The 16,710-nt window shown below is 43.3% G+C and overlaps 1 protein-coding gene across 1 annotated transcript in view; it reads left to right on the top strand.

Annotated features, from left to right (window-relative positions):
* Window positions 1–11,637, top strand: part of LOC311045450 (carboxyl-terminal PDZ ligand of neuronal nitric oxide synthase protein-like) — a gene marked incomplete at both ends in the record, with an annotated part of 36,052 nt that extends 24,415 nt beyond the window's left edge. The window contains 3 exons of the mRNA XM_084057328.1: window positions 4,300–4,461; window positions 7,766–7,934; window positions 11,045–11,637. Of these exons, the coding sequence (XP_083913454.1) occupies window positions 4,300–4,461; window positions 7,766–7,934; window positions 11,045–11,637 (924 nt within the window). The remainder of the gene's footprint in view (window positions 1–4,299; window positions 4,462–7,765; window positions 7,935–11,044) is intronic.
* Window positions 11,638–16,710: the final 5,073 nt, after the last annotated feature.

The following is a 16,710-nucleotide window of genomic DNA, read 5'->3' as shown; positions in this document are numbered from 1 at the left end:
TTTTTGCTGTTTTGTTGCTGTTTTTGTGGATCTGCTATTTTGGAATCTTTTGTGTGACGCTGTAGTGTGATCAAGCAGGGCGTTAATTTACGAAAAAACACTAAAAGTTGAAATACGGAGATAGGAGGATTCTGCCCGACGGCGACGATAAGCATTTTACTGCTGACTTCCCGCCGCCCTCTGCTGCTGTGCCGACTAAATGATGGAGTTTAACTGGAAATCGAACGGATGTAATAATCCGTGCTGCACCACGGACACCATATGAATAATGAATTGAATCCATAAAGCGGGATTCCCGCAGTGTTCGAACGGCAACGTCTCAGCAAGGCATCCATGCCTTTACCGAGCCACATTTTTACATTATTTAACACATTAAGGCTTGAGGTTCCGATTCTACAAAATGTAGAAACCGTTGAAAATATTTATGTTGCTATTATGTCACTGGCTCTCAAACTTTTTCATGTTAAGGACCCCCAAAATGGATATGTATTTGGCCGCGGACCCCCCATCTCAAAATATTTTGTTCCAGGGACTCCCCAGAAGCAAAGATTTGAGTTACAAATGTTTGCTTTAAGAAAATATAATTCAAAGATTTTCCCCAATCTTCTCGAATTTTCAAAAATAGCAGATCTACAAGCTCATAGCGTGGCACTCGGTGCCGCGCTATGAGCTTGTAGATCTGCTATTTTTGAATAGCCCAAAGAAATCTTAAAATGACACACGGATAGATGCGTTCCCGGTCTTAAAGGGTTAACGGGCCATCATTGTTACATTATTTAAATATTCAGAGCATTTAAATCATCATACTAAAGTCATTAAACAACTCCAGAGGCTTGAGACACAGAGAGAGACGTGTGATGAAAGGCCGCCCTCATGGAGAGCTGCAGGAAGATCAATAGAGGCTTACTGAGGCCTGCAAACAAAGATTGCTTGTTTGACCACTCGAGCCCCATTTTACATTTCATCGCACGATGGCGTCGAGTGGCAGAAAAATGACGCTTTGCACCGTGACACACTGTGGGCTTGTAGATCGGCTTTTTGTGCACCTTTTTAATATTTTTTTGTAAATGGGCCGCCAGGTTGAAAATGTTTAAGGGCTTGGTTTATGTTCATTGGATTTGACAAGGACATCGCAATCACATTGGACGAACCAGATGCATTGTTTAAAGTGTAATAGCACGAGTGCCAATTATCAACACCTGTCCACAGGAGGCTTTTCTAAATAGAAAGTCTCATCTAAAACCCAATCAAATGCAATACAATCATCAATACATACAATACATTAACTGTGAAACAAAAGCGACGTAATCATTTGTGAGGAGATAGTGTTGGGTTGTTGGGTTCAGCCAACAGTCTGGTTTAAGTATGGCTGACAACACGCGTGACAACCACGGTGCCTGATGCATTCTCTGTCATCTGAGCTCACTTTGATCTCTGTCTGACACTCTGTGTCACTCTGTGCCTGTACAAAGATGATTTAAATTGAAGTTTGAACATTTGAATGTTGCCAGGTAGACTAGTAGAGATATAACATCCATAATATGTAAGATTGTGTATACTTACAATTGATTTTAATTCAATTATATTTATATATATCTCATGACACTTTATATACAGACAGACAGACAGACAGACAGACAGACAGACAGACAGACAGAGACACACACACACACACACACACACACACACACACACACACACACACACACACACACACACACACAGACAGATATAGGGACAGAGGGGGAGAGAGACATACAGACATGCACAGCAACAATAACTATAGGCCTACTAATAACAGTCCACAGCTTTAGTATAGTCCATGGAACGCCTGGATCAGCAGTCAGGGGGGTTTGTAATCATGATCCGTGGGAGCCTGTGAGACCAAGCACAACATGGCCTGTATACAGCTAACACCGCAATGCTGTGCAACGAGCAGCCAAACCAAACCAATAAATGTGCCATCTCTCATAGGACAGATAAGCCCTATTCCTTACTCCTATACCCGCAACAACACTCCAAGTTAATTGTATCTGCTATAATTACTGTACAGCTGAGCCACCTGACATCAATCCATACCTCTATGGGCTCCAGCTGCATTGATTGAGTTTCCACTGAAAGCCGCACGCCTACAGCCCCTAACTATGTCCTGTCACTGATGTATGATTGAATGATAATGCTGCTCCTGGACTGGATTCAGTTGTGGAAAGTAACTCATTACATTTACTCAAGTACAATTTTGAGGTACTTTTCCTTAATTGAGTATTTCTTTTTTAAATACTACAACTATTGCATTTGTTTTTACTCCACTGCAATTATTTGAAAACCTTAGTTAGTAGATACTATTTTGCAGATTTTGATTATTATTGCAAAACATACTTTAACCAATTAAGCCCTGTTTCATACTTGGTTGTTCACAATATATATTTTTTCAAAGTGTGGCAGAGCACCCAAACCTTCCTAAAAGAGAAGTAACATTTGCATTAACATTATAAATGTATACATAAGCTATTCATGTATTCCTTGTGTATAATATATAATAGTATAGTATATAATAACCAATACAACAAAGTATCTACTAATTCAGCCATTCTCAACCTGTGGGCCGGGGTCCACAAGTGGGCCGTTAGGATATTGCAAGTGAGCCCCCAAATAATTGGCGAAACACAAAGGCTTTAGTTTCATTGATACAAGCCGTGGAACACAATTGGTTGATCATTCAAAATAGACATGCATAGACATGCGAACGGCTGCCGTGTTAAGTGGGCAGATGGGTGGGCCGCGAACGCTTTTTTGAGACGATCCAGAAAAGGTTGAGAAGAACCAATTAATTCAATTAAAATGAGCTTTTATTGGCATGACAAAACAGACGTGTACATTGCCAAAGCAAGTGTCAAAATATAATAAATACAGTTGAAAATGGGGAAGTTTTAATACAGTTGGAGGGGGTACAGCATTGTGTTAAACAGAGTTATGTCACATTGCGTCGTTATATACATGTTATATGTACAGGGTATAAAGCTTTTTGAGACAAATAGCAGCAATTTTTGCAGTCACTTGGGGACAAATAGCAGCATTTCTTCTCAAAACTATTTCAAAAGTAGATTTAAAATGCGTTTTAAAGGTAGCAGCTCTGTTTACATGTGCAGTAGGTCTAGAGTAAGGATGGGACGATAACCGTTATAATCGTCTATCGCGATAAAAAAAACGCTCACAATAATCGTATCGCGGAGATTTTAGGTTATCGTGAAATTGTCCTCCATCATACACTAGGAGGATTTAGCTTTTGTTGAGCTGCAAATTCAGTACAACCTCCAAAAATAGCAGATCTACAAGCTCACGACGCGTTGCAACGCAACTCGTCGTGAGCTTGTAGATCGTCTATTTTCGGCGAACATTTTAAGTTTGAACCCATTAAGACCTGGAACGCATCTGTGCCACTTTTTGATTTGAGCTAAAAAGCATTATTTTACACTTTGGCTATTCAAAAATAGAGATATACAAGCTCATAGCACGGCACCGAGTGCCGCGCTACGAGCTTGTAGATCTGCTATTTTTGAAAAATCGTGAAAAGGTGTGCGAATCTTTGAATATATATTTTTTTTAAAGCAAACATTGTTAACTCGAATCTTTGCTTCTGGGGGTCCCTGGAACAACATATTTTGAGATGGGGGTCGGCGGCCAAAAACATATCATTTTGGGGGTCCTTGACATGAAAAAGTTTGAGCACCACTGATATAGAAACATACGTTTTTTTCAGAATACTGTTGGGATTTAGAAGTCATTTTGTAGAATCGTCTTCAGGTCTTAATGGGTTAAAGATGGAGTGCCATGATATTTTTCAACCCTAAAACCTGATCATAAGGTATTATTATTATGTAAGGATTTTTTTCAACAAAAAAAAAGTGTACAGAAATTGTTAAAAAAAATGTTTTTATGTGGACACGCCTCCAGTTCATTAAGTATGCCTGGTTCTCACCTTAGCACCTCCTCCACCACCTTAGCACCACCCACCTGTCCTAGTCCCTCCTCCTCCTCCTTCCCACACCTGTTGTGTTATGATAATGAGGGGGAGGGTATGTTTTTTGGGGGCTCTGTGATGTCACTAAAGGGCTGTTTCTCTATTGGCACGTTTGACCCTCAAGATTTCAGCCTCCAGGAAGAAACTCCAAATAACATGTACTTTTCATATCGTCCCATCCCTAGTCTAGAGGTGTACTCGGGACACTCTAATGGTTAGTGGTAGTCCTTAGTCCTTAGTCCAGAACCACTACTCATTTGAATATCGCTCCCCCCCAGATGCCCTACGAGCGGTCTCTGCTGCTCAGCTCCCCCATGCTGGGTGCCTCGGTGCTGGGTCGGTCGGTCGCGGACGCCCCCCGCTCGGCGGAGCACCAGGTCCATCTGCTCCAGAGACAACTGGAGCAGCAGGAGCAGCAGGCCCAGGCTGCCTCGGCACAGGTACTGTGGACACTCAACCACGCACTCAACTAGGGATGTCAACAGTTAATCTATAATTGATTGATTGCCGTTAAGATTCGATTCGAAGTAGGGGTGTGCCGATACACTAATTTCACCAAACGATACGATACGATATTTGGCTCACAACTTCGATACGATTTCGATACGATACGCACTTTTTTTATTATGAAAATATATGGGGGAGAAAAAAAGCAAATGCAAACAAATAATTCTGTTTTTGCATTATTCAGACATGCAAACTTGTAGCTTTTCAGCTACAATAGCCGTTTTGAATCCAAATAGGGCAATAGTGTTACACCTGACCCGAAAAAACAACAACATGTTGTCACCCTTTTCACCTTGGGGCTGTTTGCATGCCTGATTATAATGATTGTAAAAAAAAAACATATATATATATATATATTTTTTAAACAATATATTTTTTTCCCAAAACGATACATATCGTCACGAAAACGTATCGCGATATATCGGCACACCCCTATTTCGAAGATATCTATTTTTTTTGTGATATCGAAAGTGAGCTTACCATAATCACAGTAATCCTTAATCATATTCCATCATATTCAAGGGCTTTTGGAGAGAAATGAGACAGACTTCATAGAGCACTGCAGGGCAGGTGTGTGTGTCTGTGTCCAGCTGATGCTCGTTGACGCTCGTTAATGTTATATTTACATCAAGGCAATTATGTTTCTGCACTCATTTCCGGTTTCGGACAAGAATTTTCCTTTTGGTCCAAAAAAACGCTGCCTTATCAATGAATCCATTCATCGATCGATAAGGTTATCAACTATCAATTAATTAATTAATCGATCATTTGCTTCCCTACACTAAACTATGCAAAACGTTGACGTCGGGGCGGAAACCTTGTGTGTCCAAAACTTTAAACTATTAAATATAATCATTATTTAAAATAATTAGTACCGTATAGTATTTCAATTAGTATTAGTTGAGTGTTTTAATTTGTTGACACGGAAGACATTTTTGGGGCAATTGTGTGTTGCATTACTGTTTATATTTCTTCTCTGTCTTCCAATGAGAAAAAAAGAAAAAAAACTTCATAAGATGCGTCTGCACCAAAATGTATTTAGAAACCAGCATGGCAGGAAACCCCCATAGGACATGATTTTCATGCTTGTTGCCACTAATGAACAATGGAACTATTTCTGGTTCTCCGTTAAGCCAGCTGCTGTAAAGAACTCGGTGTCTTAGTTCGTCATGCCTTTTCACATCATCAAATATATCTGCCGTGACTGAAGGCCCTTGTTAATGATGCACTGCTTCTTTGAGTTTTAGAACAATGATTCTCAAACTTTTTTCATTTCAAGGACCCGATATTGTTGCTGTCGGGCAGAAACCTCTTTTATTTTAACTTTGTCGTTTTCTTTTCATAAATGAATGCCCTACTTTGTCATACTACAATGTCACACAAAAGTAGCAAAAACAGTCGATCTACAAGCTCAAAATTGTTTGCTATTTTTGGTCCATTTAGACCCATGGTGGTCCCTGGATCGACGTTGAGAACCAGTGCTTTAGACAATTTTACTGGCGAAGGCATTTCACACAGAGGCGACTTGGCCTGTGCATGTGTAACGCCTTTTTTTTTTTTAATTCATTATTTGAAAACCTTAGTTACTTGTTACTTTGTAGATTTTGATCATTATTACAAAACATACATTAACCACTTCAGCTCTATATACATTTCGGCCATTTGAAAATAGCAGATCTACATGCTCACAGTGCGTCGCATAGCGACGCACTGTGAGCATGTAGATCGACGATTTTCAAAATATTTTTATACATTTGAAACTTGAAATTCTGCATAATGAGTACTTTCTACTTTTGGTACTTTGAGTACATTTTGACACCAATACGTTTGTACTTTTACTGAACTAAATTCTGAATTCTGGAATTTTACTTCTAACAGAGTATTTCTATATTGCAGAATTCATACTTTTACTTAAGTAAAAAATATGAGTACGTTTTCCACCACTGGACCATACAAATGCGCTGCCAGCCTGCAAAAGGCGTTCTCGGTGGAGACGCCGGCGCCTTAGGCTTTTGGTCTTCAGGCAGAGGCTCTGAGCCACTCAGCCACACATGCCATTGCATATAGAGCTTATGGAGGAAGACAATGGCTAATGTCAGGGGTGTCATTGTAGGAATCTAATGGGATTTCACGGCGCTAATGAGCTCCGCGTTTCCAACTTTCACTTTCTGTTCCATATTTAGCAGATCCTCCTCTGGCAAAGATAATGGCTGTAACGATTTGGTCCTATCGAATGAGCGGAGGAGAGAGCTTTAATCATATCTAAATGTCAGCATCATTGCCATTGATTTGTGTGTGTGTGTGTGTGTGTGTGTGTGTGTGTGTGTGTGTGTGTGTGTGTGTGTGACCATTATCTACTGTAGACGCATGAGCGTGTGCATTCACATGTACAGTATATGCGCGCATGTGTGATTTGTGCCTGAGTATAATCACACGAGTGTGCATCTACGATAGACCATTTGAAATAACATCTAAAGATGCCCCATGGCTTATGTTCTTCTGTCTATAGTCAACTTCATGCATATTTTTTAACAGGATTTAATGTCGTTAAATACTGTAATGATTTTTTCTTTGCATATTATTTTCTTTTTATTGTGATTCTTTTAGTTTACTGTGATTTAATTGTTTGTTTGTTTTTTTGTTGCTGGTCATCCTTGATTGGAAAGCAGTTTGGGTCAATTGCTGTTGTTTTGAACCCATTAAGACCGGGAACGCATCTATTCTGTGTGTCACTTTTAGATTTCTTTGGCTATCCAAAAATAGCAGATATACAAGCTCATAGCGCGGCACCGAATGCCGCGCTATGAGCTTGTAGATCTACAAATCTTTGAATATATATTTCTTAAAGCAAACATTTGTCAAATATTTTGTTCCAGGGACGCCCCAGAAGCAAAGATTTGAGTTACACATGTTCGCCTTAAAAATATATATATTCAAAGATTTGCACACATTTTCACGATTTTTCAAAAATAGCAGATCTAGTGCCGCGCCATGAGCTTGTAGATCTGCTATTTTTGAATATAGCCAAAGAAATCTAAAAGGACACAGATGCGTTCCAGGTCTTAAAGGGTTAAAAGTGCTTTAGAAATAAAGATGACTTGACTTGACTCAATGTTTGTGTGTGTACGTGTGTGTGTGTGTGTGTGTGTGTGTGTGTGTGTGTGTGTGTGTGTGTGTGTGTGTGTGTGTGTGTGTGTGTGTGTGTGTGTGTGTGTGCGCGCGCTCTTGCCTCGGCAGGTGCACGTGCTCCAAGAGCAGCTTTCGGTGGAGGTGTGCGCGCGGACGGACGCTCAGGCGCGCGTGCAGAGGCTGCTGCAGCAGAACACGGACCTTCTGCAGCACATCTCCCTGCTGGTCAAACAGATCCAAGAGCTGGAGCTCAAAGCCACCGGCCCGCTGAAGTCCAGTGAGTTACTTTACGCTATAGGGCCGGGCGATGTGACTTCAATTATTTGTGAAAATATATGTTTATTATTTTTTTGTACAGTACAATGAACAAGGTTTAGTGGATTATCAGACTAATCGGTTTAGTTGACTATAACAAATCGATTCACATTTTTTCATGTCAAAGATAATGACTTAGGGGCACGGTGGCGCAGTCGGTAGCGCTGTCGCCTCACAGCTAGAAGGTTCTGGGTTCGATTCCTGCCGGGGACGCTGTGGGCGTGTCTTCTCCTCCGCGTCATCCGCGCCCATACCCTAAGTGGGGTTGGCGAAAGGGCCTACTCTGTGTGGAGTTTGCATGTTCTCCCCGTGTCTCCTAGGGTATAGTTAATACCCTCACAAAAACATGTAGTAATCCTGGTCGCTATACCACCTCCCCCATGACAGCCGGGGCGCCTGATGGAGGGGAAAGGAACTGGTTGGAATAACGTGTTCCTTCCACGCGCTACGTCCAACCGGGGAAACTCCCCCCTGTCAGGTGACAAGAAGGTCAGTTGGCTCTCATGCATTGAAGGAGGCATGAGCTCGGCCCTGGGCTCCCTAGGCTGGTGGGGGGAGTGTAGCGACCAGGATCACTTAGAAAATTGGCACCGGGTGAAAAAAAGGGTTACAAAATCGTGGGATAAAAATAAAATAAAAACCCCAGCCCGTAGGTGTACATGCAGTGAGAAATATCACCCTTCCCGCCCGGCTTCCCCCCCCCCCGAACACGAGCCAATTGTGTTCGTACAGACCTTCCTCTGTGTTTTAATCCCTTTCCCTTGCCTGAGCATCTCTCCCATTGCTTTTTCAACCCTCTCTCCACGGACCCTCTTTTCTTTCCTTTTTAATGAAGTCAGGCACGGTCACCCTCTCAGAGGACTGTGCTCTCTTTGGAGCTGGTGGCAGTGTTCTGTCACCAGGTCATGAATTATCAAAGTGTGACAGCAGATTGTCAGCGCCGCTCGCTCTAAGCTCATCTTGTATGCTCGCATCCCCCCCTGAACTCCCCTCTTAAACACTGTGTTTCTCATCAGAAAACCTACATTGGATACTTAAATGAGTAGTTCACCCAAAAAAGGACTTATTTACTGTCAATTACACACCCCATGAAGCACTGCATGGAGAGTTTTTGTTTTTGTCGCATTCCTAAGCCAATCATTTGATGACATGGAGGAAAGACGCGAATGTACTCAAAGAGTCTCCTTTCCACCGTGTACAAATGGATACAAATGAACCCGGTTCCATTTTTACACTCTCAGACTTATGGAGGTCCTTGAAATAAAAATAACCATTGGCATAGACTAATATTATTTTGAATACAAACATTGAGACTGCGTGTGTGATTTGGTTCATTCAACACAGCTTTAGAGGCTCTCAAGGCACGCCTGAGCAGCCAATAGCCTTGCGCGTCGACAAGCACTCCCGCCGCACGTCTCAGATAATCACAGTGATTGGGGGTGAGGTTTTGAAGACAACAGGTTTGGGAATTGCTTACACATAAAAGAAACCAGGGAGTGTACTGTATATTTAAAGAAGGAGATAGGTCACAGAACACGTTCTAAGCCTTCTTCCTCCGCACTGGGAGGATTTCGTGGAATACATTTTACACGAGAGTGGTGCTGTGACTCCTGTTCGGTTTCGTCTTATGAGCGGGTGGTTTCCTTTACATCCTGCTTGCGCACGCATGCCTGGGTGATGTCAGTGTGATGTGGTCTGATTCATGTAACGTATGTATATTAATACGTAATATACAGTAGCCGCAAGTCCATTATTGTAAATAAAAGAGCTATTATCCTCCTATAATTCGAGTAACCTCTGTAGTAGTTAGTGTCTGTCTGAGACCAAACCACTGAAGCCAAACCTGTGAGCCCAAACACGTTTCTGCCCGGTTCTCCTCGGTGCCTGGAGCTATTGCTCTCAAATCGCGCACAGCCATTCACCATCACCATGCGCATGGAACTCCGAAGCCCGTTTTTCGATATCACTAAATGTCAGCTGTTTATTCCCATTTTTATGTCAAAAAATGTCAAGAATGTGGCCATGCTTGCTGGCTGGAGAGAGAGAGAGGGGGAGGGGGAGGGAGAGAGGGGGAGAGAGACAGACAAGGACTGCAACTACTTTCGCCTGCACACTTCACCGGGTATGGTCTAGTATTAATAACAAGGCAGGTACGCTGACAGATGCAGGCTTGAGCCTGCGATGACCGCGTTGTCGACTTGCATATCGATAGGGTGGCAATCAGTTATAACCTACTACCAACTTGCATAGTGCAACTGTTAGGGCTAATATTTCTATATTTTTTGACATGGCAGACATTTTCGGGGGAATGTCATCTATATGTGTTGCATTACTGTTTATATTTGTCTTCCGGTGAGAAAAAGTAAGTTCCTAAGATGTGTCTTCACCTAAATGTGTTTTGAAACCACTATGGAAGAAACCCCCTTAGGACATGATGTTCATGCTTGTTGCCACTGAACTATTTCTGGTTCTCCTTTAAGTCAGCTGTGGCTTAGTTCCTCATGCACATCAAATATACCTGCCGTGACTGAGTGCCCTTGTTAATGATGCACTGCTTTGACTAAAACTATGTAGAAAACTAATTTGGGACGCCTTGTATCTTACTCTTTCGGTCATGACCCACACTTCACTATAGGTAAAAGTAGGAATGAAGATCGACAGGTATATTGAGATCTTTGCCTTCTCTTTTTGTCACAACAGTGCGGTACAGCGACTGCAATACCGCTCCTGTAGTACTGTATATGAGAATGGGCTGTTTTTTACATCCTTTCATCGAACCACTTTTCTACTTTTCTAATCCAGCGGTTCTCAAACTTTTTCATGTCAAGGACCCCCAAAATGTGTCTGGCTGCATCTCAAAAATATTTTGTGCCAGGCATTTTTCAAAATTTGCAGATCTACAAGCTCATAGCGCGGACCCCACTTTGAGAACCAATGCTCTAATCACCTTTGATTGTGTGGGTGTGTTTGTTTCTGTCCTCTTCCTACTCTTTCTGTCCTCTTCCTCCTCTTTTCCTGCATTCTTCTAATGCATGTGTTCTCCCCCTCACCATCTCTCTCTCTGTGCTCCAGTGGGATCCATGGACAGCCTCCTGGAGATCACCTTCCGCGCCAAGCCCCCCCACGTGCTCCGCGACACGCCCGTCGCCTCCGCCCCTCGCCCCTCCTCCACCTCCGGTCAGCCGGCGGCGCTCGAACCCCGGGCGATGATGACCAACGGCCCCTGGGCCTCCGCCGCCGTCTCCTCCGGGCCCTGCTCTCCGGGCGCCGCGATGACGACGACGACAACGGACGCCAGCTCCCTGGGGATCAGCGGCGGCGCGGTGCGGCTCGAGTGTTTCCGCTTCACCTCCTCCTCCCGGTTGACCCAGGAGACCCAGGATCGCCAGACCCCCATCGGCGACCGAGGAGGAGGAGGCCCCCCGGACGAGAGCTCGCCGCTGGGGGAGCAGGTCCTGGGCGCCCTGGAGCTGCTGCGCTTCAGGGAGTCGGGCATCGGCTCCGAGTACGAATCCAACACGGACGAGAGCGACGACCGGGACAGCTGGGGGCACGGCGAGGGGGCGGGGGGCCTGGAGGGCGGCGGCAGCGCCGCCGCTCGTCTCTTTAACGTGCTGAGCGCCGACAGCCCCTCGGACAGCTTGGGGGACGAGATGGCCGTGTAGCGGCGCCGACCACTGCCACCTGGTGCCCACATTTAACCACTTGAGCCCCCCCCAGCGTCCCTATTCCAGTGGGAAACGTTCGACCGAAAATAGCCGATCTAGAACCTGCGTTGCGTTGCAACACGTTGTGAGCTTGTAGGTCGGCTATTTTTGGACGGAGAGATTTGGCGCGGAGGGGGGGGAAGAAAGAGCGGACCAAGTACAGAGGCAACTCATGTCCGGTTTACTAAGTACAGAGGGTTTGGGTGGTTAAACCGAACAGCCTTCGAGATAGAAGGAACACTGTGTTGTTTCACGCTCCGCTGTAAGCAGCTCACATGTCCATTTCTGTTCACGTTTATTTGTTTGTTAATATATATACTGTAAGTGTGTGTCGTATGATAGTTTAGCCAATTCGCTTATTTTCAAAGTTTTTTCAATGGGATTTTGGTGCCATCCTCAACTGTTGTGTTGGGCTTGTTTACACTGTGTCTTGTGTTGTTGGAATAGTGACACACACACCCGGTACAGACAGAGTCATGTTGTGTCCGTGTAGCTAAATTGGTAGAGCACTCGCCTTTGGACCGCACGGTTCAGGGTCCAATTCCGAGCACCGTCAACTCAGCGCATGAGTAGCACGGCGGTAAGTAACTTGTGCAGTTCGTACTTGGAGCAATGGTAGGTGTTGCAGTCCAGCTTGAAAAGGGGATAGACACCCTTGTTTTGAGCCGATACCAACAATACGTCACTCCTTATAATCACTTATCCTTATAATCCTTATCCTTATAATTCATAATGACTTATGAATAAGTCATTCTTGTATTATAATGGACGGGCTTTGACATTCACACCAAGAATCATAATCTATAAATGTGTTGTTTTAAAAGTCATTCTAACTGAAATGGATGGCCACAGCACATCTATAAAGATATCGTTAGGATCACTTTCATCTGGGCTCTATACAGCAGCCATATTGTAAAGAAATTGGGCCTCTTCTTACTTCATTCACAGGTGTTACCAATGATACTAATGAAGGCTCTGTTCCATTCTGGTCAGGTTGCTGATAACGTGCATGTTGGCTCACAAGGAACACTCAATTTTGGTTCCCAAATGGCCCCTCATGGTGGGTGTGTAACTCTGAGAGTGTACAAATGGAACCAAATGGACCCGTAAGGGTCATTTGGTTCCATTTGTACCCTCTTAGAGTTATGGGGGTCCTTGAAAATAAGACAACCACTATGCCACACTAAATGGAACAGAGCCTTAATTAGTATTATTGGTAACACCTGTGAAGGAAGTAAGGAAGGGCCCAATTCATTCCCAATATGGCTGCTGTGCATAGAGCCTATTTTTAGATTTTACAACCTATTCACAACCTCCTTTTTTGTGTTAAACAGGTACTTGAGTTTGTCTCCTCCCCTTTCTTAGTCCACTTCCTCCCGGGTGCTTATGTGTTTATTCCTACTAACAACAACATAACATGTTTAAGGCAGTTACTGCTGACAGAATCTGTTTTTAGAGATTACTTTCAGAGTGATGGAATGAACGATAGTGTCACCGACAGCCAATACAAATCGTTCAAAATGTACAGGGCATCACGTTCAACACATTTAACATGTTTACAAAATGTTATGGCTCATCAGTGTGGATGCTAACATTGCTATCATGATAGTTATCTTTATAGTTACAGGTTATGGTCCATGGTGTGGATGGCCCTCAAGTCTTTATGGGTACGCTAACACAGTGGTTCCCAAACGTTTTTTTGCTCGAGACCCAAAAGACAAGTCTGCCAGGGACCCAATGTAGTGAAAATAGCCGATCTACAAGCTTGCAACACGTTGTGAGCTTCTAGATCTGCTATTTTCAAAACTTCTTTATAGTTGTTGTTGTTGTTTTATTTTCTGGAATTTCTTTGATTTTCTTATTTTATTCATTAATTGTTTTTTTTTGTTTGACTTTTTTCGGATTGTTTTTTTTTTGAAAATGACATATACTCGTGACCCATAAAAATGTGTCCGCAACCCACAAATGGGTCCCGTTTATTTGGGAAACACTGTGCTAACGCGTGTGTAAATCATGGCGTGCTGTGATGCGTGCCTATGACACTTAGTTCTGTAAACTGTACTGAAACAATGGGTTCAACATGAGCTTGTATATCTCACTCTCATTTGCTTTGCTTTTCCAATGCAGTGTAAACTGTTTTTTTTTTTATCTCTAATCCAACTGAATAATATTATCCCAAACCTGAAATATCAAGCATGGATTTGATGGATACATACTGTTAGTATTGTTTTATATGAAAATGACATCGGAACGTTCTTTCTCTGGATAGCTGTGCTGTGTCTCATGAGGAGTTATCACTCTGTAGTGCAGCGATTCCCGACCTGTGGGCCGAGACCCACTGGTGGACCGTGAGGGTATTGCCAGTGGGCCCCCAAATAATTGTCAAAGCACTAAGACTGTATTGATTATGATAATTATGATTTAATATAAAAAAAAATATGTAAAAAAAATAGTTAGTTCCATTGATCCAAGCCGGAACACGATCGAATGATTGTTCATTAAAATGAACATGCGGCCTTTCGGCTGCCGTGTTAAGTGGTCAGATGGGTGGGCCGCACATAATGCTGCAAACACTTTTATGTTCAAGTGGGCCCCTCATCCCCAAAAACGTTTGGGAAGCGCTGCTGTAGTGGTCACTCCCGTGCTGCTATTCTGTCTATCTGTGTTCACTCCTAGTGTGCAGTTGCCGTCACAGAGTGCTGTCAGCCCATGCTGGACTGTTTTCAGTGTTGTATTATTTATTACGCTGTTGCTTTAGCTTTTTGGAACTTTCAATATGACAGAAGAGGCAGGAAAGATGCTGCTTTAGAGCAGTGGTACCCAGCCCTTTTTTTTGCCCCCTGTGGAGCCCACCCTTCTTGTACCATAGAGACCCCCAAAATGTGTGCAAAAACACACACACACACACACACACACACACACACACACACACACACACACACACACACACACACACACACACACACACACACACACACACACACACACACACACAACCAAGCACGGGCGCATGCACCCACATACACACAGAGTTGTGTTTTTCAGACACGTTTACCACTTAAACCCTTAAGACTCACGCAACGAATGGCCAACGTATCCACCTGTTTCCTAGGCTTTTCACTGTGTTCCACTTCCTGTCTTTTGATCCAATGAAATCCAATGAAACCGGTCAGATGACTAATGATATCCAATGAAATCCGACAGGAAGTGGAAAACACAAGCCTAGGAAACAGGTGGATAGCCGATCTACAAGCTCACAACGTGTTGCATCTCAAAGTGTTAGTAGCTTTGTAGATCAGCATTTTCCCCCCTATTTTTTAAACGTTTTTGTTGTAGTGTGCTTCAATCACAATGATGTTACACGTGGGACTTAAGTCATGGTTTTGTGCATTGATTGATTGAATATTTGTATTAAGCGTGAAAATGTGAAAAACAATACAGGTGCAGTCAAAACACTTTGTCTAAAAAGTCCTTGAGGTCTTGTTTCCATTGGGGTTCCTGGTATTCATGCAACATGTAAAAATGTAAAAAGAAAAATTGGACAACCTCAAACAGGCTTTGTGAGCTTGTGGATCAGCTATTCATTGTACGAGAACTACGGTATATAGCTTGAGGAAACCGAATATAACATGGGCGCCACTTCTCCATTGAACCCAATGGACACGGCTGCCATGTTCTATTTGTCGTCCTGTTACTTTGAATGGTGTCCAGGTTACCGATAGTGTGTACATATATGTGCGTGTGCGTGTGTGTGTGTGTGTGTGTGTGTGTGTGTGTGTGTGTGTGTGTGTGTGTGCATCTAATAAGGCGGGGGGGGGGGGGGGCTCCAAGGAGATAATAATGTCTGGGAACCAGTGCTTTAGACTATAGAGGACTTGTATAATAGCCAGCAGTCATGACTGGTGTGGTCCCTGTGCCCGCAGTCTGCCAGCGGCAACGACACCAAAAGCTCTGTCATACCGCTGCTGTCGGGCAGAAACCTCACATCTCCATATTTCAACTTTGTGTACTGTATTTGTTTCGTAAGTGAATAGCCCTACTTCGTCATACAAGAGAGGCGCACAAAAGTAGTGAAAATAGGCGATCTACAAGCTCACAACGCGCCGCTTTGCGAAGCGTTGTGAGCTTGTAGATCGGCTATTTTCACTAATTAATGATGATATACTGTACTAAAAGGAACGGCTTAGAAGGTTTCCACCCGACGGCGGCGATATTCTAATGGGTCAAACTGCTCCACCGGCCCTGGCAGCAGGCCAACTCTTTAAATCACTGTATTGGGGGGAGAGAGGTCGTTGAGTTCTTTCCAAAATCAATAAATCTCCTTCTCCTTTCTTCTCCCTCCCTTTTATTTTCCTCCTTTCACTTACCTCACTTGCTTTAAGCTCTTTCTTTATTTTTCATCAAGCTTGTTAACTGACCCTCTCTTTCCCTTTCTCTTGCTTTTTCCCATATGGGTCCAATAATCCAGTGGTTCTCAAACTGTTTGGTGTCTAGGACCCCCATAATATGTATTTGGCTGCGGACCCCCACCTGAAAATATTGATTTGGTTTTAAAATGATTACACTTTTTTCACATTTATACCAAAAAATAAATGAATGAAAATAGCACATACTGTAGCGGTACTGTATTTACATTTTTTATGCTATATTAAATAATTTAGCTGGGGACCCCCCTGGAACACCCCCCCCCCTCCCGGACCCCACTTTGAAAACCACTGCAGTATCTCTCCCTCTCTGACATTTCTTTTCAAGGTGATGCCTGTTTATGTTAAGTGTGCAAAGTGGAGGTGCACTTAGTTTGATGTGTTTCCTTATGGAATTAAAATGGCCGCTCTAAAATGCCACACGTGTGTGTCTGCCGGTATGGTATATCCCCTTCTGCTCCAGGCTGCCCCTGGAGTTTTGCACAGTCATCATGGTGAATGATAGTATACTATATAGTGCAGGAGCAGCGAAAATACACCCGCTGGTGGTCGTGTTGTCACTGTGGGGCAGAAACCTTCCATCTCTTTATTTCCTCTTTTACAGTGT

The sequence above is a fragment of the Gymnoscopelus microlampas genome, assembly GCF_963454915.1.
Source record: "Gymnoscopelus microlampas genome assembly, chromosome: 5".
Taxonomy (NCBI): domain Eukaryota; kingdom Metazoa; phylum Chordata; class Actinopteri; order Myctophiformes; family Myctophidae; genus Gymnoscopelus; species Gymnoscopelus microlampas.
The sequence above is the reverse complement of the archived record's forward strand: the minus strand, read 5'-3'. Positions and strand labels throughout refer to the sequence as shown.